This window comes from Colossoma macropomum, unplaced genomic scaffold (assembly GCF_904425465.1).
Source record: "Colossoma macropomum unplaced genomic scaffold, Colossoma_macropomum, whole genome shotgun sequence".
NCBI classification, from domain to species: domain Eukaryota; kingdom Metazoa; phylum Chordata; class Actinopteri; order Characiformes; family Serrasalmidae; genus Colossoma; species Colossoma macropomum.
Window position 1 is genome coordinate 2,774,937 of NW_023494784.1, and position 25,507 is coordinate 2,800,443.

Below are 25,507 nucleotides of genomic sequence, written 5' to 3' on the forward strand. Positions count from 1 at the left end.
ACAGGTCGCCAGTCCATCGCAGGGCAGATTATTCAGTATCCACTGTGAATTATTTAGTTACTACTATGAATTATTCAGTATCCACTATGAATTATTCAGTATGCACTATCAATTATTCAGTATCTACTGTGAATTATTTAGTATCTACTATGCATTGCTCATTATCTACTATGAAATATTCATAATTTACTATAAATCATTGAGTTGTTAGTATGAAACTGATGTGTACGTTCTGTACTTGTGAGGAGCTGAAATGTGGACCCACATTCAGACCCTTAGAGTTTAGGGGTTTAAACTAGAAGAAGCACAGAACACTTCATAACAATGCGTTTAATTTTCCTTTTTTATTTGACTTTTTTCTGTACTCCTCTGTAACGGAAGTCACAAGGTCAGAGGTGACCGTTTCTGGTCACTGTAATTGATGAGATCTGCTCTACTTCAGCGCGAGTATGGAGTCGTAGATTTTTCCGGTTTTGTGGACATGGACTGTGGTAAATCCGGCTTTGGTCAGCAGGGCGGCGTATTCGGAACCTTTCCGCTCGCGGCCCTCAGTCTGCACCAGCATGTTGAGGGAGTAGAGCTGAGTGGTCAGGGGTCCACTGTTATCTTCAGAGAGGAGAGCTTCAACCAGCAAAACACCTCCACCTACACACACACAGGGAGCAGAGCTGAAGAGTCAGGAGGCCGATCAAGGGGTTTGGGAGGGGGTCCGTGTTTTGTTTATTGTTTTTTTGACAGTATAGCTTATTATTACTACAGTATCACTATTACATACTGTTAAGAAGAAAACACAGTTTTTATTTCACACCCTCACCGTGTGTCCTATTTGCTCACTGCTGCTACTCTTTGCTTCTCTAGATGCACTTTTTGTTGCCAGTCATGAACGTCATTAAATAGAAATGTTTAACCCCTTAAAACCTCTGGCTTACTGCATTCTAAGGCTTATTATTCAGTATCTACAGGGACTTTAGTGCAAACTGGCTGAGCTGTTCTTAGGTTATAGAAGTGTGTAATAAAACTTTGGACCCTGTCCATTTAAGGAGTTAACACAGAAGCATTTTAATCCCCTTTCGGAGTCACTTCATGAGCCATTCGGGTTCATAACATTTGATATCTTCTTTAGTATTACAGACATTTTTCAGCCACACAAAGTCCATCTCAAATATTACCAATAAAACCTGTAGCAACATCAAATCTTGGCTATGATCAAATCTGATCTGATCTCATATGAACACTACATACATCAATTTAATATAAAGCTTATTTTTAAATATTTTACTTAGTTTTAACCAAAAAAATGACAAGAAAGCCCATTTCCAAAAAAGTTGGGACGCTGTGCAGAATGTAAATGAAATTATAATGCATTGATATGCAAATGAACATATCAAATGTTGAAACTGAGAAATTTTGTTGTTTTTTGAAAATATATGCCTGTTTTGAATTTGATGCCAACAACACGTTCCAAAAAAGTTGGGACGGGGGCCTGTTTACCACTGTGTTTCATCACCTCTACTTTAACAACACTCTGTAAGCGTTTGGGAACTGAGAAGACACTGCTGTAGATTAGAAAGTGAAATGTTTTCCTGTTCTTGTTTGATACAGGATTTCAGCTGATCAACAGTTCAGCGTCTCATTTTTCATATTTTCCATTTCATAAAACACCAAATGTTATCAGTGGTGACAGTTCTGGACTGCAGGCAGGTCAGTTTAGCACCTGGACTCTTTTAATATGGAGCAATGCTGCTGTAATACATGCAGAATGTGGTTTGATATTGTCTTGCTGAAATAATCAAGGCCCTCCCTGAAAAAGACGTTGTCTGGATGGCAGCATATGTTGCCAAAACATGTATATAACATTCAGCATTAATGGTGTCTTCACAGCAGTCCATGTCACCCATGCCATGTGCACTAATGCCCCCCTATACCATCATGAATACTGGCTTTTGAACTGTGCACTGATAACAAGCTGAGTGGTCTTTAGCCCGGAGGACACAGTGTCCATGATTTCCAAAAAGAATTTCAAATGTTGATTTGTTGGACCACAGGACACTTTTCTACTTCACCTCAGTCCATTTTAAATGAGCTCAGGCCCAGAGAAGGTGGCAGCATTTCTGAATCCTGTTTATATCTGGTTTCTTCTTTGTATTTTACAGTTTTAACTTGCATTTGTAGACTCAGTGATGAACTGTTTTCACAGACAGTGGTTTTCAGAAGTGTTTCTGAGCCCATGCAGTGATTTCCACTACAGAATCATGTATGATACAGAATGTAGAGGGACACACGAATCCACCAGTTCCACACGGTGAGAGGCAGATGACGTGTGTCTCAGCCCCTTTTCATAGGCTCATAACTCCGGATGTGAGTCTCATATGATCTCGTGATAAGATGGAATGGAAAGGGCGACTCTACAGATTCAGGAAGTGTTTGAACTGGATTTCTGTGCTGGATCATCACAAAGATACAGACACAGATATAGAGACAGAGGATTGGATGCATGGGCGAGTTTGTGGACGCCAGAGGGTTAATGTTTGGACAAGTCTCCAGGAAATGAATGGAGGTCTATGTAATGGCCCCACAGTTCACAGAAACAACATTGTGTGTGTGTGTGTGTGTGTTTGTGTGTGTGTGTTTGTGTGTGTGTGTGTGTGTGTGTGTTTGTGTACCTGGGTTGCAGGATTGGTGAATTTTGGTGAGCAGCTCTACATTCCTCTCGTCTGTCCAGTCATGCAGGATCCTTGCTAGGATGTAGAGGTCAGCTTCTGGCAGACTGTCCTTAAAGAAATCTCCTGCAGGACACACACACACACACACACACACACACACACACACACACACACACACACACACACACACACACAAACACACACACACACACACACAGAAAGCCTGTCAGTTAGAAATGGAAGTCTGCCTCAGACCCTCACATCAACACATTACTCTTTATTCTTATTAGTCGCTCAGTTATTCAACGTCTAATGAGATGACCAGCACAGAGGTCAGTTATTACTGTATTACTGAACAAATGAAAATATTATACAGCTATAGCTGCGTAAATAATTACAAATACACTGTTCAAAAGTTTGGAATCAACGTTTTCAAAAATATAAAACCAACGTTGTTTTCAGATACATGAATAAAATAAATTGAGTGTGTTTGTTCTGTGCAGCTTCACAGGTTTCAAATAATTCATATAAAAGTGTAAATAAAATGAAGAAATGTTAGATAAACAGAGCTGATGATTCAAAAATGACCAGAAAAGCTGTAGAACATGAAAAATATTAATAAAGGTTTTAAATAAAATTAACATCCAGAATTAATTTCTAATATAATGCCTCTAAATCTAAATTCCTGAAATATTAAATAAAACATCTAAAAAATACCTTTTGATTTCGAGTTTATAAGATTTATATGTACATTATATGTTCATAGTAAATACAATAACAGAAAAAAATAATGTGATTCCAAACTTTTGGTAAATTTGGTAACTTTTGGCTCTTCACTCCTGACTTTTTTCTGTTTATTTCAGCATCAAAAATGACAAAAACAGAGCAAAACTATAAAAGTTGTCTTTTCTTTTGGCAAAACAAGACTGTACACTGCGAAAAACAGTATCTTATCAAGTAAAATGATCTTAAATCTAGCCGATAAATCCAATATTTCTCCTGTTGAGATTGTTGTAAGCTTAATTTTAATTATCTTAATTTAAGATTATTTAACTTATTTCCAAACATTTTTTACTTGTTTTAACTGGTTTAATTAAGTAAAATTATCTCACTATATTGGCAGATGATTTTGCTTGTTGTAAGAAATGAGCTTGAAACCAGCACAATGAGATAATTTTACTTAATTAAATTACTTAAAACTGGTGAAAAATCTAGAAATAAGCTAAATAATCTTATAATAAGTACACAACCATCTCAAAATAAGAAATATTACACATTTTGACTAAAATTTCACTTTACAAGATACTATTTTTTTCAGTGAACACACAACAATGAAATTTCCTCAAATTCACATCATAATAAAATATCTCCTCTTCCTTTCAAACACAAAAATGTTATTCCACACAATTTCTCTACTTATTTCATTAAAGCTGTCGACTTTATCACCAGCTGGTTAACACTGGCATAAGTTTCTCTCTGCTAGCACTATTACTCCTCCTGACCCCTTGGTGGCGCTCCTACCTTCATGGAAACTGATCCGGTCGTCTGAGAGGAAGTGCTCTCGGCTCATGTGCACGACCTTCGGGAGGTCGAAGATGGTGACGGTGCAGTCGGGGTAGATCTGCACACACTGCCTCGCCAGCGCTCCACTACAGCCTGAGAAAAAGACACCAACAGCACTGAGAACAGACTGAAATCAGGGCAGTGTTTTCTGAGCAGCGCTCAAAATTAGCATCAGCATCAGAGCAACGATCCTCAGTTCCTCACCTTTACATTTAAACACTGTGTCCACTCACTGCCCACTCTATTAGACACTCCTACCTTGCCAGTCCACCTTGTAGATGTAAAGTCAGAGACGATAGCTCATCTGCTGCTGCACAGTTTGTGTTGGTCATCCTCTAGTCCTTCATCAGTGGTCACAGGACGCTGCCCACAGGACGCTGTTGGCTGGATATTTTTGGTCGGTGGACTATTCTCAGTCCAGCAGTGACACTGAGGTATTTAAGAACTCCAGCAGGACTGCTGTGTCTGATCCACTCGTACCAGCACAACACACACTAACACCACCACCATCAAGTCAGTGTTACTGCAGTGCTGTGAATGATCCACCATCCAAATAGTACCTGCTCTGTGAGGGTCCATGGGGGTCCTGACCACTGAAGAACAGGGTAAAAGGGGGCTAACAAAGTATCAGAGAAACAGATGGACTACAGTCTGTAACTGTAGAACTACAAAGTGCAACTATATGGTCAGTGGAGCTGATAAGATGGTCAGTGAGTGTTCTGTGAGTGACTGTGAATACAAGATAGGTGTACTTAGCCTTTCACGCTAAGGTTCTACGTTCAGTGTTACTGAATTACTGAAAGCTGATACAGCTTATTTTGTCCATGCAGAGCCGTAACAAAACACACTGCTTTTAAATTAGGAGATCTTTCTTTGGGGTCAAGTTTGGGCAAATATGACAAATGCGATTAATCATGACCAGCTACACAAAATCATGCAATTAACTGTGATGTACTCATATAGTCAAAATATGAAAAGTGTAAACACTGGACACGATCCAGCCCCATAATTGGTGTGTTACTGAGGGCAATGGCTGATGTGTTTGTGTTGGTTTGTTTAATCCTGAAGCTCAGATCTTCTTATTTATAGTTTTTCTGCCGTTGGAAAAATAAATGGCAGTGACTTCTTTGAATCAGATCTTTGATTATTGTTATGGAAATGACTGGTAGTTTGATTGGTGGTTCTTTGGCTATGATTGTATGCAAAAGTTTGAACACCCCCAGTCAAATGCCGTGAAATACAAACAGAGATTTCTGTAATAGTTAGCCTTTCATTCTTGGAGATATCTGTACAAGAAATAATTTACAAAGCCCTTTTAAATTACATTTTATTTTACTGTAACACCACTGACGAAAACACCAAAACACCACTAACAACAACACTGTAACACCACTGACGAAAACACCAAAACACCACTAACAACAACACTGTAACACCACTGACGAAAACACCAAAACACCACTAACAACAACACTGTAACACAACTGATGACAGCACTGTAACACTACTGATGACAATACTGTAACACCACTGATGACAACACTGTAACACCACTGACGACAACACTGTAACACAACTGATGACAACACTGTAACACTACTGATGACAATACTGTAACACCACTGATGACAACACTGTAACACCACTGATGACAACACTGTAACACCACTGAAAACAACACTGTAACACCACTGAAAACAACACTGTAACACCACCGATGACAACACTGTAACACCACTGATGACAACACTGTAACACCACTGATGACAACACTGTAACACCACTGATGACAACACTGTAACACCACTGATGACAACACTGTAACACCACTGACAACAACACTGTAACACCACTGATGACAACACTGTAACACCACTGACAACAACACTGTAACACCACTGACAACAACACTGTAACACCACTGATGACAACACTGTAACAACACTGACAAAAAAGGCCAGAATAATGTATTTTTACAGTATAAACTGAAAAACAAGCTTCAAACTGTTGTTTATCATTATAATAGTTTTTTTAAAGTTACTGCTTTGACTGTTTTTCAGGCACAATATGACTAAAAATGACTAAAATAAAACAAAACAAAACAAAACAAAAAGAATTGTCATAGTTCTGGGTTAATTTAGAGCAAATACACATCAACTTTTGTGGTTTATTCTTATTTTGAGTTCATTGTGTTTAATATTTTATTGCCAAACACTTTTAATGGAGTTTATGTTCCTCTATCCACCTCTGATTATCATGAAGGGGAATTTTCTCTCAGATTTGAATTAGAAGTGGCTGAACTGTGCCGCCCCCTTCACAGGTGTTTCAGACTGGATCCCTCCGACCGGCTCCTCTGCCCACACTGCGTGACGGCCGGAGGGTCGTAGCCCACGCGCTCTACACGCCCAGCGTCAAAGACAATCCAAAGAGACAGCGACTTTCTGCCTTCAATAATAGAAGAGAACATCACCTCAGCTGTCCTTACGCACCGGCACGCACCGACTGCTGTCGCTTCTGATCTCCTGTGACGTTTCTTACGACGTCCGACGTCTCCCAATGGACCAATCAGAAAACAGCATGAACAAATCCCCTCTGCGCTTATCTGGACCTCCAGTACGAACTCTTTCACACATTCTAGACTGGTGTTGGTCTTTATATATTATGTAAAAATATGTCCCACAGTTAAAAAAATTATTTACAAAGATTGTTATTTAATTCCAAGGCATTCATTGAGATAGTATTGAGCTAAATATATACAAAATCATCATTTATAGGGTTTTTTATTGAGAGGTGACTGTCTTAAACCCCAACCACTAAATTTCAACTTGTGAAAATTTCATTTTTTTAATTTTTATTTTTTATGTTTGTGGTAATTTTTAGGATGTAGTTGATTTTTTTAAATTCATCATGAGCCTAATTTTTTAATAAAAAACATTTTTTAATGACATGTTTGCATGTCACTATCAAAACACAAAGTTTAAGTCCATGGCCATAGCCTTATTTTAGCCACGCCCCTGCATTTTAGAGCAGGAAGTGTGGCTGCGTCCCTGTCCCTCACGGCCACATGGTGAGCAGTTAGATCCCATTGTTTTGAAGTAAATGTGTCCTAAAGTCTGAAAATCAGTGTGGAACATTAAGAATTGTCACTACCGAGACACAGATTTTCTGCTGTCCAGTACTTTTTGTGTGTACAGCTGGCTGCGTTTTTAAATTTATGCTCAAAATGAGCTAAAATTGTCACCAAAACAGTCACTACTGAAACATTTGGTAAAGTTTGGGTAGAGTTATGATTGTTGTAATAGTGACAAATCGAATGTTCACTCAAACCAAGTCCAGATAAATTAAAAAGATACATATAAAGAGTCATTACTATATATATACATTATATATAATGTGGCTCCTAACAACCACCTGGAAGACCTGGTCGACACCAAAACTGCCCCCATCAGATAAACAGCACTGAAAGCTTTCATCTCTGAGAGAGAGGAGAAAATCAAGCTGCTTCAGATCTGAAAACATCCACAGGTGTTTCTGTCCATCCTTCCACTGTGAGAAGACGACTCAGCGCTGTGGGTCTGAAAGGATGTGTAGCTGTCAAGAAGAACCTCACTGAGAAAAGGAGACGGACACATCAAACAAAGAAGCTGAACGATGGACTGACCACCCCAGAGTCCAGACCTCAACACCACTGAATGTGTTTGATTACTTCAGAAAATGATCAACCAGCTTCTAAGACTGAACTTTGGAGGTGTGTCTGCAGATTCTTTGAGGAGCTGAAAGTGAGTCTCCTGAAGAGAATGGAAGCTGGAATAAAAGGTGAAGAGTCGCACTCTGAACTCTCGGCTTCTGTGTCATTTTCTGCTTTTTTTCCTGACGCTGAAAAATGAATAACTTCTACTTTAATGGCTGCTTTGAATGGAAATAAAATAACTGAAGGGTGGTCTCTGATTTTTGGACAGTATATATACAGTATATATCTAAATATACCCACAGTCTAAGGCCTGCCTGCTGTTTGGAGCAGGACTTCAGTGAGGGACAATGGTTTGGCATGTGCTCTGGCAGAGAATGTGGGGGAGAGCTTCCCCATCATTAGATGTGAGCTGGCAGTGCCAGTCAGGGGTCTGTCTCAGCAGGGTGGTCACAACTATGTGTGTGCGCGCCTGTATGTGATTGTCATCTACAAGAACAGGCTCTCTTTAGCGCCGCAGCTCCATCTAGTGGCCTTTTTTATTTCATACCTTCTGCTGTACCTTCAACATCAGCAATCAACTGACATGAAACCACTGGACTCAGATTCACTTCAGTTTTATTTGCATGGCGCTTTTTACAGCTTGAACAGGAATGTGAGGGCAACTCCCTTAATGAGGAAGAACATGAGGAGGAACCACTGAGAGGAACCAAGACTCAAAGGAGAACTTAACTGAGAGCTTGAGGAAGAACCACTGAAAGGAACCAAGACTCAAAAGGAGAAACTCCCTTGGAACATGAGGAAGAACCACTGAGAGGAACCAAGACTCAAAGGAGAACTTAACTGAGAGTGTGAGGAAGAACCACTGAGAGGAACCAAGACTCACAAGGAGAAACTCCCTTAGAACCGTTCTTGCTGCTTTCAGATAGGGCTGTGTAAGTTTTTCCATTTGAGTGTTGCTTAATAGTGTCCCTGAGAACTTTAGGAGGCTCCTTCACCTTCACCATGATCATTACCTGTTCTGTGAAATCATCCCAGCCACTGGCAACATCTTTTATAATGACATCAGGTGCAACTTGGACAAGAACATTTTTCTGTTTTCATTTGTAGGACCACATCGAGTCACTTTACCTGAAAATATGAACAAACATCATTTAGAAGATGAAAGAATATTTAAATCCTTTATTTCGTGTTTGGTTTCAGTGCAACAGTGTTTTGCTGCGTCTCGCAAAATCCACCGTCTGATCTCGCGCATGCGCAGACTGAAAAATCTGAAAGAAATCAGAATAAGAGTTTACATGCACTGAGAAATCTGATTACTGAGCTAAATCCAGCCTCTTTATCGGATTTCTTAATCAGATTTCTAGATCGGAGTATGGTGTTTACATGACCATTTGAATAATTGGATAACTGCAGAAATTGGATTATGATCAGATTATTGAGTGCACTGTATCATTCCGATAGAGAGATGGATTTTAGTTCAGTAATCAGATTTCTCAGTGTATGTAAACTCTTACTCTGATTTCTTTCGGATTTCTCAGTCTGAGCATGTGCGAAAACAGACGGCGGTACCGGAAATAAGCGAGCAGCGTCGCCGCGAGACGCAGCAAAACACTCATGTAGACCTGGAATTTCCCCATTATCTGATTACTCAAGTGCATATAAACGTGTTGATTGGATTACTGACTCAATTTCTTTCAATTTGTTCTGTTGTTTTTGATTTTCTGAAGTTATCGGATTATTAAGTGCAGCTAACCACACTCAATGTAAATGTTCCTCAGAGCTCCAACAGTGGTTTTAAGGTCTGATTGTGATCCTTAAATAAGTTTTTCCAGGTGAAAAGTTCGTATTTGTACCTTTTCATAACCGAATGTTTTAAACAGAACAGTAAAATAAAAGTCCTGGAGACGAGACGGGGTGTGTGGAGTCAGTACAGCTTAGAACATATCATTTCAGTGGATTATGGTTCAGTTATGTTCCCTGACTAAAGATACTGAGATGGAGCCTTGAGGGTCCCGCCCCAGCGACAGTTTAGTACCTTTATTTCTGAGAGTGTAATCTCCCACTTAAATACACTCAGAACCACAAAACCTGCTCCATCACTGAGCTGGTAGTCGTGTTCATCACCTTCCTCGTGTCGCTAGACTCTCACACTTCCAGCTAAAAAGAGCGGACCGTTATTGTGTTTACTTCCTGGGTATATATGTGTTGGTCCATGTGTTTTTATGTCAAAGCATTCCTTTCACCAGTAAGCCCGCTCCTCTGCCGTCCCTCTCAAGGGCATTTCAGAAAGGGTCAGAGTGAGAACCGCGTCATGTGACCATAACACCACTCACTGTTGGGTTTTACAGCCTCCGGTTCCTCATCTGCTCTTGTTCAGTTAAATAGGAACTTGAACCCACAACCTCTCGGTAATGAGATCAATCAAAGCGTTCTGCTCTGTTTCTCTCCCTGTAAAAAAGCATCTTGCCAACAGCAATGCATGCTGGGAAAGCCAGCGGGGGGCCCGGATGGACGCTTGGTGACCCAGCCTGGTTGTCCTAATCAAATAGTCTTGTATCTTAACGGTGTCTGCAAATCAGAACTGTGTAAGAAAAAATTGACCTACTTACAGTAACATAGGTTAATATATACATTTGGGGTTGGCTTTATTATAAGTTCCTCTCTTGTACCTCCCCCTGACTGTGATTGGTCCTAATCACCAGGTCATGTGTTCTGAGACCTCCCCCTGACTGCGATTGGTCCTAATCACCAGGTCATGTGTTCTGAGACCTCCCCCTGACCTAATTACCAGGTCATGTGTTCTGAGACCTCCCCCTGACTGCGATTGGTCCTAATTACTGCGTTGTTTATTCTGAGACCTCCCCCTAACTGTGATTGGTCCTACTGACTATGCCATGTGTTCTGAGAACTCCCCTTGACTGTGAATGGTCCTAATAACCAAGTCATTTGTTCTGAGACCTCCCCCTGACTGCGATTGGTCCTAATCACTAGGTCATGTGTTCTGAAACCTCATCCTGCCTCTGATTGGTCCTAATCACCAGGTCATCTGTTCTGAGACCTCCCCTGACTGCGATTGGTCCTAATCACCAGGTCATCTGTTCTGAGACCTCCCCTGACTGCGATTGGTCCTAATCACCAGGTCATCTGTTCTGAGACCTCCCCTGACTGCGATTGGTCCTAATCACCAGGTCATGTGTTCTGAGACCTCCCCCTGACTGCGATTGGTCCTAATTACTGCATTGTTTATTATGAGACCTGCCCCTGACTGTGATTGGTCCTACCGACTATGCCATGAGTTTTGCAGACTTAGAACGAGTCGATTTTTGAGTATAGTAATGACGGACACTATTGTTCCACAATCCAACGGGAAACGAAAAAGGAGGAGCTTCTCGCGTCTGGCAAGAGCAGCTGCGGTGGTAGCAGCAACAGAAACGGTGTATAAATGTGAGTTCATCCCAAATTTGTAAAATATTCTGTAAAAAAACAAACATGTTATACTTACTAATGTTTCCATTTGTTAGCATTTCTGTAAGAAATTTGTTTGTGAACGCACGTTAATTTGTTAGCTAGCCTTCAGAGTCTAGCTTGCTATGATGTACGTTGTCATAGCAACAGTTCGTCACTTCCTGTTAGTAAGAATGGTGTAGTATGTTAATATTTTGTGTACTAACCTGTCGAGCTCATACTATTAAAATTAGTACATAGTATATACTGTACAGTATTAGTGTGTAGTACACAATTGGGACGCAGGTCGAGTGTCTGAAGAACAGCAAAGAACAGCACTATAATCTGGTGTCCATCCATTAGGCTTCGGTTATGCTCACACAGCTATGGAGTTGCAGGAAGCAGAACTCATATTGGAACTTCATCTCCCATCTTGCTGAGTCAAGCTGTGAAACCATGCAATATAATCACACTGAAGTCTGGGCCCTTTCACACTGAATGCCAGCTATTTGAAACCTTTTAAATTCTTAAAGTTAATTTATGCTATTTTTTCTCAAAATGCTTTGTTCTTCACACCTGAAACCAGGTCAGAATCAGTCAAAGAAAACAAGGCTCACCTCCGAGATCATAAATGCTCTTGAATGGAGAAAGGTCGAAGGCCGTGACCACATCCCTGCCGCAGATGTTCCAGATGGAGTTCATCAGCCGCATGAACTTCACCATTTCCTCGTCGGACCTGCAACCCGAAAGCTCACATCATAATATGGCTAAAGAAGGAGGAATAACGGTGGTTCGGCCGGGGACGCAGGAGCAGAACCTAAACGTAACTAGCACGGACAGCTTGTTTCTTAGGGCTGGTTTTGTGAAGTTTGTTATCAAGCTTTGGGTTGTTTTCAGGCTTTGGGTTCCCTGGGCCACCAACCATGCCCTGTCAGCTCGGCAAGACAAAAACAGGCGGAGCGTGGCTGAAGGCTGAAGACACGGCCTCCTCTCTCAGCTGTCCTGGAGCCAAGCAGAGCCTGACACAGCTCAAGGACCCAAACGTCAAGCCTTTCATGTCGGAGATGACCCCCAGGGCGGCCTGGGATACAGCAGCCAGTCATTAGTCAGCGGCTCCTCAGTGTTAACCTTGGAGAGTCGGTTGGCTTTTACGAATACAACACCAGACAGCTCAGTGAAAGTCGCTGGCCGTGGGATGTTTTCAGAAGTGTTTTGTAACTTACCAGATTCTGTTCTTCTCCCAAGAGACACAAAACTCCTCGGATACATCCACTCATGAAAGCAGAAGACACGGTTAGGCATGCTGGGCTGTTTCTCTTGGAGTTCCAAAGCACAGTATGTTAATTCAGAATATAAATCTGCCAGGAAACTGCAAATTCAGTACATGTTCTCTCCACACAGATTCACTCTTTAATGCTTTCTTTGGTCCTGGTGTAACACATCCACTTGACATGATCATTTGTTTTTCTTCTTGTTAAGACATGGCAGATGCACATGCACCAATAGACAAATCTTAGCCATTCCAGCCTAAAATTAGTGTTTTAACATATAATATAATATTATGCAGTATTGACATGATGTGCATTTTTTGTGTCCAAGTCTATTATTTTTATTTATTATTCAACAATATCTCTTCTATGTGGAACTATTTTCAGTGCATCTGTCATTTTAGTTTCTTTTTGCCTTCAAAAGTCTAAAAATATCAGGTGGTGCACCCAGCCAAACATATGTGTTGTGAATAGTTATTCATTTTTATTTTTTTTTATTATTAATAAATTAATAATTATTAATTTTTTAGATTAGTCACAAATTTACATTTTTAAAGGTAATATATTTATATAAAATCCTAAATGTAAACAGTTTAGCATGATGTTATACTTAAAAACTTTAAAATAAAAAATGTTGCAAATAAGGCAACTTTAAAAGTATGCAACTTACTGAACCTTTGTACTGTTTCAAATGTCAGGTGGCACAACTAAAAACAAAGGTATTTTATTTTGACATGCTTTTATGAAAGAGAGGCCGGCACATTGCATCATTAAGAAGACCCCAAGTGACCTTCATGGTGAAATGCCAAGGTCAGTAGCCCTTTTACAAATTTAGTAAAAGTGTGTGTTTTTTTTTTGTTTTGTTTTGTTTTTTTTTGTGGTTAGAATGGTTCACTTTACCATGTCAGGTGGTCTGACCTCAGGAGAACCATTAAAATGTGGAATTATTATAATAATGTTGATCTATTTGCAAAAATGTTAGCATAAAGTCACGCTCAAGGACAAAGGTTTCTACGGACGTCTAAGTAGTTGCCTGTTTAATTTGAAATTAGTCTGAAAAGTCAGGTGGCTCAACCAGTCAGTCAGATGGAGCAACCAGACCAGCACAGATTAATAGCTGAAACAGGCAATTAAAGATTTGATACACTTGCTATATTTAAGATAGAAAATGTACAGAAATATAAATGCAAATATATTTGCAGAAATAAACACACACATCATGTCCTTTTTAATAAGATTTTCATTTTGAAAACCTTATTTGTCATTGGCCTCATTCACGATTTCACATTCCCGTGTTCTCATGTTTTTCTTTGGCTTTTAGATGGTTGAATGAATATAATAAGATCATCTAATTATAAGCTGACAATAATATCAACATGAGGAATATTAGATATATCGACTACATTTAAGACAGTTTCTCCTGCCAAGATGCCATTTTTTTGCAGTGTATGTGTACAACCTCATAAAAAAACAGCTCAGACCAGCATGAATTACATGCTGGTCTAAGCTGGTTTTTGCTGGTCTGGTGCTGGTTTAGCTGGCCACCCATGGTCATGCTGATGGATCTGCATACCAGCATCCAAAACGCAACACATTGCTATTGTCAGAAGAAAACCTCATATCTCCGAAATGACCACTTTACAGGAGAAGGACAAAACCTACTTTACTTTTAATGTAAGTCAATGGAACCAGAGTTTTTGGGTCATTTCTTTTGGTCCATTTTTCATGAAATTTATACACAATATAAATAGCAACATACATACATGCATACATCATCTAAACCGCTTATCCTTCTGGGTCACGGTGGGGTGCTGGAGCCTATCCCAGCTGTCATTGGGCGGAAGGCAGGATACACCCTGGACAGGTCACCAGTCCATCGCAGGGCAATAAATAGCAACAGGTATTTTCAAATTATGTCAGAAACTAAAAAAATGACAAAAATGGATATGCACGGTTTTCTTCCGACAGCGGTGATATGCTGGTTTATGCTGTTTTCTCTAGCAGGCTGTGTGGAGGGGTGTTTTAGCACAACTCTGAGACCAGCCTGCTCTGCTAAAGCCAGCGTGACGGGTCCCTGAGGCCTTCCTCTCAGAGCATCTCTCAGCAGAACCTCTGGAGTGTTCAGTCAATTCACACCAAAACATAGGAACCCAGTGTTTCACCTCACAGCTGCCACCTGTACCAGTACGGCTTGTAGCTGACAGCTAATTGAAGCTTATAGACCAACGATTAGTGCAATTAGTGAAATAAAGACCACTCGAACCACTATCCCTGCTGAAAAACCCACAGAACCCATTAGGTGCTTCTTGCTTTTTAATTGCTTTGTAATGTGTTTAGGCTTTTTTAATAGGTTGATATCACAATAGCCATGTTTACATGCAGCCTAATAATCCATTAATAATCTGACTAATAGCTCAATTGGAATAGATTATGTCCATGTGAACACTTCAATCGGAATAGTCTAGTCTGATTGAGGCCATTCAGAATACAGTTTCTGTCTGACTGATCGAGGTGGGTAATCCTGTAAATAATCTGTTAAATAGAAGAATAATATCCGTGTAAACGCCTGTATCTGATTACATTCCCTATCGGAAAGTTTAAGTCCGTTCTGATCATGTTCGTTGCGTCATAGTAAAAGTTTATACCGTTCAACATGGCGGAGCAGAAACTGGTCTGCAGAGGAGACGAAGTTTATGCTCTGATCTTTAAAAGACGGCGGTGGGACGGACGTCCAGCTTATGTGTCTCAGAACACGACGTCTTCCTCTCGGCCTTCTTTAATAAGGACATGTGAAGGACGTTTTCCTGAGTCTGACATCATTTTAAAGTAATTAAAAACACAAGCGCTGCTCACTGCTGCTCATCTCACTCTGACTGGACTCGCGTGATGCTGGTTGTCATGGTAACGTCTACACTAGGCGGTTCTCTACGCATGCGTGTAATTTTGGATCTGATCACTTGTAGTGAGCATGTAAATGAAGATTTTCTATCAGATTGTTGAGTAGAGTGAAAATAAACACCTCAGTCTGAATCTATAGTTGGAATGTGTTCAATCGGATTGGCAGAAGTCTTTGCATGTAAACACAGTCAATATAAAGGGTCCCAATAGTTTAACAGGTGACCAATGGCTGATTCTAAATGCATTTGATGGTTTTCTAATGAGATCCAAAGGTGTTCTACAGGAAACCAGAGGTCTCTGCTGGAAACTGTTAAGCCAATTGCCATTAGGTTTTAATCCTAATGGTTACCAATGGTCCTTTTTCAGCAGGGATGATTAAAACCTGATGGTTTTGCTTTGTAATAGGAACTGGCTGAAGTGACCACCAATCAGAGACCACTTGGTTCCTGTAGGACACCTTTAGATCCCATTAGGACCATCAGTGCATCTGGAATCAGTCCCAAAACACCCGTTAAACCATTAGTGTCCTTCACACTGTGATATCAACCCACCAGGACAAACGCAGAACACCATTAGTGACTACTGGACTCCACCAGGAACCAACAGACACTTTTTATGGTTTCTACAAGGGAAATCATCTCAAACTGGACTCAAACTCTTTGCTTCTTTAGTTTTAGCACTGGAGCTACAAGGCTAATGTAGCTAACAAGTAATGTTAGCTAATACCCCAACAGTTATCATACATGCCTAAATCCTGCTTCAAACTGTGTTGAGTTGTCCAGTAATCTCTTGATTTTGTGGTTTTCTACACATTAACTAAAACACTAGCAGTAGCCACTTTCCCTGCTAGAAAAACCAGCATAGACCTGCATTGCTGGTCACCAGCATATCACTGTTGTCAGAAGAAAACCTTGTATCTCCATTTTTGACGTTTTTCAGTTTTTGACATAATTTGAAAATGCCTGTTGTTCTTTACATTGTGTGTAAATTTCATGACGAATGGACTAAAAGAAATGGCCCAAAATGACTTGGAAAAACGTCTGGTTCCATTGACTAACATTGAAAGTACAGTATGTTTTTTCCTTCTCCTGTAAAGTTACCATTTTGGAGGTATGAAGTTTTCTTCTGATAACAGAGATATGTTGTGCTCTGGATGCTGGTGTGCTGGTCAGCAGCAATGGACGTTAACATGCTGACTGTTTTGCTGTTGTTGGAAGAAAACAAATCATATCCCCAAAATGGTAACTTTACAGGAGAAGAAAAAAACACACTCTACTTTTAATGTAAGTCAATGGAACCAGACTTTTTTCCAAGTCATTTTTGGACGTTTCTTTTACTCCATTCATCATGAAATTTACAAACAATATAAAGGACAGCACACATTTTCAAATCCTGTCAAAAACTGAAAAATGACTAAATGGAGGTTTTTACAAGGTTTTCTTCCGACAGCAGCGATAGGCAAAATCAGTATATGTCAGGTTTTGGAGCTGGTATACTGGTCATCCAGTATGTCCATGATCGGTGACCGGCTAAACCAGCACCAGACCAGCATAGAATGTATGCTGGTATGAGCTGTTTTTCAGTAGGACTGAAGCCTGAATGTTGGCATTTTTGTCTAGTTTATAGATGACAGCATATATTTTATAGACAGTTTTCATGATGCTAATTTGTGGGGTATAAGCTTTCATTACGTGTCCAATGTAGCAAACTTCAGACACCAAACATGCCTTTTTCTGATTGACAGCATTTGGCACTGGGGAAGAAACTGTGTACATTTGATCACTTTAGAGGCACACATTTGCTTTTCTTTAGAGATGGAGAACCCACCTGTACACGGCTTCAAACAGGTCCTTGGAATTCACTCCAAATGCCCTCTCATACTGGTTCTTTCCCTCTCTGAAGACAGAGAAACAATGTTTGAGTTCCAGAGAAGGTCGAAATGAAGTTTCTCTCAAATACATCAATGTGTACATGAACTTCTTGAGATTCAGTCAATAGAGCTGTATGTTGCTGGGCTATTTAGGTTGTGAAAGAAAGCCTCTGGGAGAGACTTTTCCCAGTTGAAGTGTTTTTTCTGTATAATTAAATGGTTAAGACATAAACAGAGTCGTTCAGAGTGGTTTGGTGTGAAACGCTCCATTCTAGAGAAACTTACCGAGTCAGAATCGTTCACAGTGGTGGTGATAGGAACCAGACGTCCACCTCTAAAAGCTCCCTCACAGACACTTATTATTCAAGAAATGTTTATGAATATCCTGCCTCATTAATGAGACATTGTTTTATGATAATAATAGCTAATAATACAAATTTATCAATTCTGGTTTTTGTTTAAGGCCATCCAAAAATTCCATTCCATTTTTTTCTATTTCGATTTTTTTTTAATGTTTTTTTAACCATTTCATTAATATAATGTGAGCTGTAAGACTCTGTAAATTTACATGTATATTCCATTATACATAATATATGTAGTCTATTGTAGCCCTTAGAAATAAATATTCCTAAATTAATTTTTAACGTATATCACTGCAGGGCTTTCCAGTGACTGTTTTTATTATAAACTATTGTTCCAGTAAAGGTAAAGTCCTTTCTTTATGTTTCCAGTTGAGTTAAAGCACAACACACTATTCTGATAAACAGTTTCTGTTAAGATCACAGGTGAGTCCACTTTCAAGTACTGGCTGTACTGTATTAAACGTCTTTCTCTCAGCTGCACTGCAGAGTGGTGCCCTTGATAAGTGCGACACCTAGTGGCCAACATGCCGATGCTTAATCAACACAACATATGAATACATAAAATTACATTTATTGCTCTTTAATGCCAAAAGCTCTGTGTGTTTGGGGTAGAATTTGTGGGGAATTTTAGGGAGAATTCTTCAGGGATGAAATTGGGGGTATATTAGGGGTATTTTGGGGAAAAGATTTTGGGGAAATTTATGAAGGCAGATTTTTCGGAAGAAGATACTGGGAGCTGGGGGGATTTTGGGGGGAGATACAAGCAGGAAATTTTGGGGGGAGATACAGGACATTTTGGATGGATACTGGGGAAAGATTTTGGGGGAGTTGGTGAGACACTAAGGAAGATTTTAGGGAGGTTTGGGTGAGATCTTTTGGGAGTTGGGAGAGATATTGGGGGGATTTTGGAGGAAAATGCTGGGGAAGATAATGGGGAGAATTTAGGGGGGTAGATACTGGCGGGAGATTTTGGGGAGAGATTTTTGGGGGGGTTGGGGAGATACTAAGTGAGATTTTGGGGAAAGAGTCATGGAGGAGATATTGGGGGAATTTTTAGTGTAGATGCTTGAGATTTCGGGGTGTTTGTGAGATTCTAAGGGAGGTTATGGGGAGGTCTGGGGCGAGATCTTGGGGGAGTTGAGAGAGATATTGGGGAGATTTTTGGGGAATATGCTGTGCGAGATATTGGGGGGATTTTGGTCTGGGTTTGGGGTCAGATAGGGGGTGTAATTGTAGGGTTGTAGGGTTTGGGGAAGACACTGGGGGAGATACTGGGAAGCGGGTATTTTTGGTGTTAGAGTTTCAGGCAGTATTGCTCACCGGACTGCGTTTGTGAGGTAATGCCAGCACAGGTACATGGTGTTGGAGTTGTAGTCGATGGAGTGGTACAGAGACCGCGGACTGGACTTGGTCAGAAACATGCTGGACATCTCTGTGTTACTGTATAGGACTGTGTACACATACACACAAAAACCGCCAGCTCTCAGTATGTGTACATTTCTCAATAAATATGTCAAATTAAATAACCATAAACAGATAGATAGATAGATAGATAGATAGATAGATAGATAGATAGATAGATAATGCATATCTAGAAAAAAAAATTAAAGAACCAATTTTTAAACTTTATTTTTTTTACACCTTTTACGCAGGTAGGTAGGCAACTGTAGGAGTCTTGCCCAAGGACTCTTAATGGTACAGTGTAGGGGGATTGAACCCCAGTCTACAGCATAGAGGGCAGAGGTGTTTCCCACTACACTACACCAGCCACATTTCCAGTTTTATGACTGGAAGAAGGGCTTAATATGGGTGGAGATTTCAGTTTTACTGTACATCACACAGCACATTACAGCACAGCATTACTGGGGTGAACGTGGCTATCACACCTTGTCCATCCGTGGTGTGCTGTGTGGTCAGCAGCTCCAGCCCCGCGCAGGCCGATAGCAGTCTGTCCATTCCGTCCTCACTGCTGTCCAAAGCCTGCGCAACCTGTGCCGTGGCCAGGGGGCGCTGTGAGTCCTGCAGCAGGTCAAACACCCCCAACTCACACGCAGCAAACAGCGTCTGCACAGAGGTCAGGGGTCAGATACGCTGAATATGAGATAAAAGTTTAGCACTGTTCAGTCCAAATAGAGTTAGCGTAGCGCTTCTTTGGTTTTAGCACTGGAGCCAATGTAGCTAATGTAGCTAACAATAATGGGAGCTTATGTATACCAGTTAGCCTTAAAGCCCCTTTTAACATGATGTCAAATGTTTCAAATTTTGCTTTAATGGTGAAAATATGCAGCGGAATAAACGTTTACCAGTGTAGTATTCAAGAAATAAATTTAACCTCTTCAACTCCTTGAGACCACCGGTGGTTCCAAAACGCACTTCGTCAGATTCTCCATAACTTTCATATTTCATAAGCTACATTCTAAAGGTGGGGGTCGTATGAGAGCTGTAACTGTCTTCTCTCCAGTCAGATAGATGGGTGATGTCATTTTAAACCTTTATAATAAAAGAAGCTGAACTCACAATTTTTTTTTCCTACTGAAAGTCGACCCATTTTTCCACAAATCTGGGCTATAAACTATAAACAGATGGCGTCTCTTCAGTGATCTGCTCTGTAAAAACTAGTTTTATAAAATAATACAAAGAGCGTCTAAGATTTTTGGCTTTCAGCAGTAAATTGTAAGCATATAGCAATATGTGTATCATAAAACACATGTTCTGTTAATCTGAGGGGAGCTTTTACAAAAAATAAATAAATACATAAAATTAAAAATCTACATTTATTTCATGCAGTTACTGAATAATTTGCCTTACGATTTGGTCATGAAAATTCAGATGGACAAACCAAAATATACCCTGGAGAATAAGAGGTTAAAGTAATACAATTGGTTTTGACAGTGAATGTAAACAGCTGGGTGTGGTTTAGAACTCATATGGACAGGTTTCCTGCTCGGGTGTTCAGCCAGGGGGCAAAACCGCTTTGGTGACTTAGCCGGTCGCAAGATCGTAACGTTAGTCATCTGCTGTAATCAACGAAGATTTCCCATTGTTTGTAAATTCTTGTTGACTCAATAATAAAATGCCATTTCAGAGCTGAATCTGTCTTTCATTTGTATATGAATATAGCGGGATGTAAAATGTTAGTATGAAAACTTCAGCAAACAATAATTGACTATCAGTACCGGCTGGTCATCAGGGGCCGCATTACAGATAATTCTTTAGTCTGAGATCACATCAGAGAACTTGTAGAGAGGAGAACTACCACTCTGTAATGTCTTCAGGGTTTCTTAAACACTAGAGGGCGCTCCAGAGTGAGTCCAAAATGAATGGGTTGATATGGAGCATTTGAGCAAAATCATAGTTTATAAATGCTGAAACATTTTTAATGTAAAAGAATACAATTATTTCCTGAACACTGAACAGCATAAAACATTTTAACACCGCTGTTATATTTTTAAGAGCTTTTAAACTCGAGTTATAGGAGTTTAAAACGGCGCCTCATGTACGTTCATGACGTCAGTGAGCGCGAACAGCCAATGAGCTGCTCCGCTCGCCAACCAATCAGGACTCAGTAGCAGTTATGCCCGCCTTCTGCTGCCCAAAACCCACTTACTATAGAAAAAAGGAAACATACAGGTGAGTTTTCTTTGCTTTTTTAGTGAAATTCATTCCTCTACTCTCTAAAATTAAAGGAAAGTTCTGGTTCAGTGATTAGAAACTATTTTAACTCTTAGTTTTTAGCTGTTGAGCTCCATTCACTCCCATTCATTGAGGACTCACTGCTTAGCAGTCCTGTTTTTGATATAACGGGGGAAATAGGAAGTGGCCAGGCTCCTCATAAACCAGCTCTGATCATATCATATCTACTTTGTTTTCATGCCAACTTCAGTTAAGACTGAAGTTAGGACAGAAGCCATTACAGAATAACAGTTCTTCAGTCTATAATCTTATTTCCAGATTAGAAAACAGTTTTACAGAAACATCCTAAGCTGCCAAAATATCCTAAATATTTTCTTAACTGTAAGATAAACCCCAGAGTCTTAACTTCAGTTTAACCGTCTGTTTCTATTGTTTTATGCAGTGTCAGGCAGCCCAGTTCACTATAACCAGCATAACGACGCTACATATATCTACATTAAACAAGGTGCTTTGACTTTAAAAGCCCCAGACGCTGCAGACTCGATCTCCACCGTCCCCTCTGATTACCTTCGTGTGTTAATGTTGATGATGAAACATTACAGTGATGGTGGTGAATAACGAGGAGACGGAGCTGAACGTGTGTCTGTTTATTAGGAGGAGTAACGTTAGCGCGCTCGGCTAAAGCGTTTGGGAAATGGAGACTGAAACTGGAGAGCAGCGACTCTGATATATTATGATCTATTTAAACCAAAGGCATTAGGTTCTTTGAGACAGCAATAAGCTAAATATCATGCAAAATAATCATTTATAGGAAACCTTCTATTGGAAGGTGGCTGTCCCAAATCCTAACCTCTAAAATTTTGTGAAAATACAAATGCATTTTTCGCTGTTTGTCTTTAGAGATGCTTTTTATTTCTTTTGAAAGATTTGCATTTATCATAAGCATAATTTTTACATTAAACATTTTTTTCAATAAATACTGTCCCACATTTTCATATCAGTACTGAAACACAAAGTTTGTAAATGGGTGGAGCCTTATTTTGGCCACACCCCTACATTTTAGAGCAGAAAGTGAGGCTGCATCCCTGTCCCTCATGGCCACATGGTGAGCAGTTAGATCCCATTGTTTTGAAGTAAATGTGTGCAAAAGTCTGAAAATCAGTGTGGAACATTAAGAACTGTCAATACCAAAAAACATATTTTCTGCAGTTAATTACTTTTTTGCATTTTAATGAAAAATATGATGATTTAATGTTTGTACAGCTGTTCAAAGCTGTGTTTGCAGGTCATGTACTGGCCGCGGTTTTGAGTTCTGCTCAAAATGAGCTAAAATTGTCACTACCGAAACAGTCACTACTGAAACGTGGTAAAGTTTTGATAGTGTGATTGTTCTGGTAGTGAAAAATGAAATGTTCATTCATTTGTTTTAATAAAATTAAGATAATTATGCCATAGCGACATTCAGAATCATGTTATGATCTATTTAAACCTAAGGCATTAGGTTTTTTGAGACAGTAATAAGCTTAATATTGAACAAAATAATCATTTATAGGGAACTTTCTATTGGAAGGTGGCTGTCCCAAATCCTAACCCGTTAAATTTAAAAAATAAATAATACGAATACTCAGCAGAGCGTTGGAGACTTTTATGCACTACTGACACTTCGTGGCTGAGTTGCTGTGGTTCCTAAACACTTCCACTTTTCAATAATACCACTCACAGTTGATCGTGGAACATCTAGGAGGGAAGAAATGTCGGGAACTGACTTGTAACAGTGACAGCCTGTTACAGCACCACGCTGGAACTCAGTGAGCTCTTTAGAACCATCCTTTCACTAATGTGTGTAAAGGCAGGCTGCATGGCTGGGTGCTTGATTTTATACACCTGTGGCAATGAGACTGAATGAAACACCTGAATTCAATGATTAAGAGGTGTGTCCCAATACTTTTGTCCATATAGTGTATCAGCTCATTTACATATATCAGTCTTAAAGGCACAGTAAGAAAAACAGCCTGTTCAATTCTAAGTAGTAAAGAGAAGTTGTAAATTGGCCACGTTTAAATGAATTATGACTATTAAACATCATAAGTGGGCCTTTTAATTTAAAGTATGTCACCACAGCAACCCCATATTATTCAATAATATATAATTTGCTTAACATGATGTTTTCTAAACAAAATATTGGAAACTAGAAAATGAATAGTAATGACTGATTGATTCATTCATTATTAAGACAATTTAATACTTATTAAGGAGGTTTAATCTGTAAAAAAGTAGTTTCATACAAGTTATGAGTTCTTAAGGACAGGGTGTGAGGATCAGACTAAACTCTGATGTTTACAGAAAAATGACTTTAGTTACAGGTGCTCGTTTCTAATGAATAAAAAGTGCAATAAAAAAACACAAAACAAAATTACCTTCGACACCAGGTAACCCTCCATGTACTGCAGAATTTTCTTAGGGTACATATTCTCTTTCACTACAGCCATATCCAACTGAGTCGGTCACTTCAGCCTGGTGTGAGAGGGTGCCCGAGCGAGACTGGACATTTTGTGGGGGAGCTGATCAACAGTGGACATAATCAGATTAGATGGATTACTGGGCCAGACTGAATGGCTGACTGAGCAGAGTAATGAGCTACAGCTGGACGATACGGACCAAACAGCAGTATTGTGATCTCAGCTTTATATATATATATATATATATATATATATACACATCTGTTTCTATGCATACTTTGTTACCCTGTTCTTCAGTGGTCAGGACCCCCATGGACCCTCACAGAGCAGGTACTATTTGGGTGGTGGATCATTCTCAGCACTGCAGTAACACTGACGTGGTGGTGGTGTGTTAGTGTGTGTTGCGCTGGTACGAGTGGATCAGACACAGTAGTGCTGCTGGAGTTTTTAAACAACTCAGTGTCACTGCTGGACTGAGAACAGTCCACCAACCAAAAATATCCAGCCAACAGAGTCTCATGGGCAGCGTCCTGTGACCACTGATGAAGGTCTAGAGCAGAGGTCTTTAATTAAAATTCAGTAAGGTCCAGTAAGAAAAAGTTTCCTCAAGCAAAGGTCCAGAACATCATAATGTCTAACTTGCATCATGACTCAGTGCCATATACTGTTTACTGAAGTAGCCTAGTAGGTATATCAACATCTTATACAGTCAACAACTGAATGTCAAACCAAATAAAGTACAGTTTAGTCATATTTCAACAACATTTATGGTCAGTTTTCTCTTTTTAGAGCACGACATGTGAAATAACTTCCCTCTCACTTTCTTCTCCCGACTGCTGTGTCTCGCCTCGTCCCTCCCCTATGTTTGCGTCACTCACTAGAGTCTCAGTGCTCATCGTAACGCACAGATCTGATTGGCTGAATAGCGTCACGTGTGATATTTACAGCACATGTGATTGGTCTGTGAGTCTCCGGCCGCTAAAGCCGTACCGTTATGACTAGAAATGTTATGCTGATTAAAATAGGACCACCCCGTCGCAATTAAAGAATTCTTCATAGTTAATTGGTTATAGGCCCAGGTCCGCATAGGACAGCGTCTGGGTCCGGACTCAGACAGCGGTCCGCCTATTAGTGACCTCTGGTCTAGAGGATGACCAACACAAACTGTGCAGCAGCAGATGAGCTATCGTCTCTGACTTTACATCTACAAGGTGGACTGACAAGGTAGGAGTGTCTAATAGAGTGGACAGTGAGTGGACACAGTGTTTAAACACTCCAGCAGCACTGCTGTGTCTGATCCACTCGTACAGGAGCAACACACACTGACACTCACCAGTCAGCGGTTATTGTTTTTATTTGTGAGTTTGTAAAGGTATTCCTTGAATGTAAATAAAGTTCAGTATTATAAGTTTTATTATATTATTATTATTATTATTATTTCTTTAGGAATGTAACTGAACGACGGTCATGAGGGTCAAGTCAGAAACAAAAGAATTATCGCTGGCCAGATTAAAGGAAAAGCCCGCCGGTTCTTTCTGTGCTGAGTGATTGTGATGGGTGGAAATCCAGTTCATTGTTGTCTCTGATCTCAGCTGGTCAGATTCAGGCCAGACTTTATAATGAGGGAAAACTGGGTCAGAGTGCAGGTCAGCCTCA

At 40.0% G+C, this 25,507-nt stretch overlaps 1 protein-coding gene across 1 annotated transcript; it reads right to left on the reverse strand.

Annotated features, from left to right (window-relative positions):
- Positions 1–358: 358 nt before the first annotated feature.
- Positions 359–23,881, reverse strand: asmt (acetylserotonin O-methyltransferase). The gene is made up of 8 exons (XM_036573058.1): positions 23,810–23,881; positions 19,646–19,823; positions 19,080–19,209; positions 17,355–17,423; positions 11,979–12,097; positions 4,185–4,319; positions 2,664–2,786; positions 359–645 (listed from the first exon to the last, which is right to left on the reverse strand). Exons 1-8 carry the CDS (start codon positions 23,879–23,881, stop codon positions 434–436), a joined length of 1,038 nt encoding a protein of 345 aa, XP_036428951.1. The 3' UTR covers positions 359–433.
- Between the last annotated feature and the right edge of the window lie 1,626 nt (positions 23,882–25,507).

Bases quoted from the DNA above. Each gene is read 5' to 3' on its own strand.
- asmt (XM_036573058.1), bottom strand. From the start codon at position 23,881: ATGGCTGTAGTGAAAGAGAATATGTACCCTAAGAAAATTCTGCAGTAC. The intron at 17,424-19,079 runs GTGAGCAATACT...CTCTGTCTTCAG, and splicing joins TACCTCACAAACGCAGTCCG to AGAGGGAAAGAACCAGTATG. The intron at 646-2,663 runs GTACACAAACAC...GTGTGTGTGTAG, and splicing joins TCACCAATCCTGCAACCCAG to GTGGAGGTGTTTTGCTGGTT.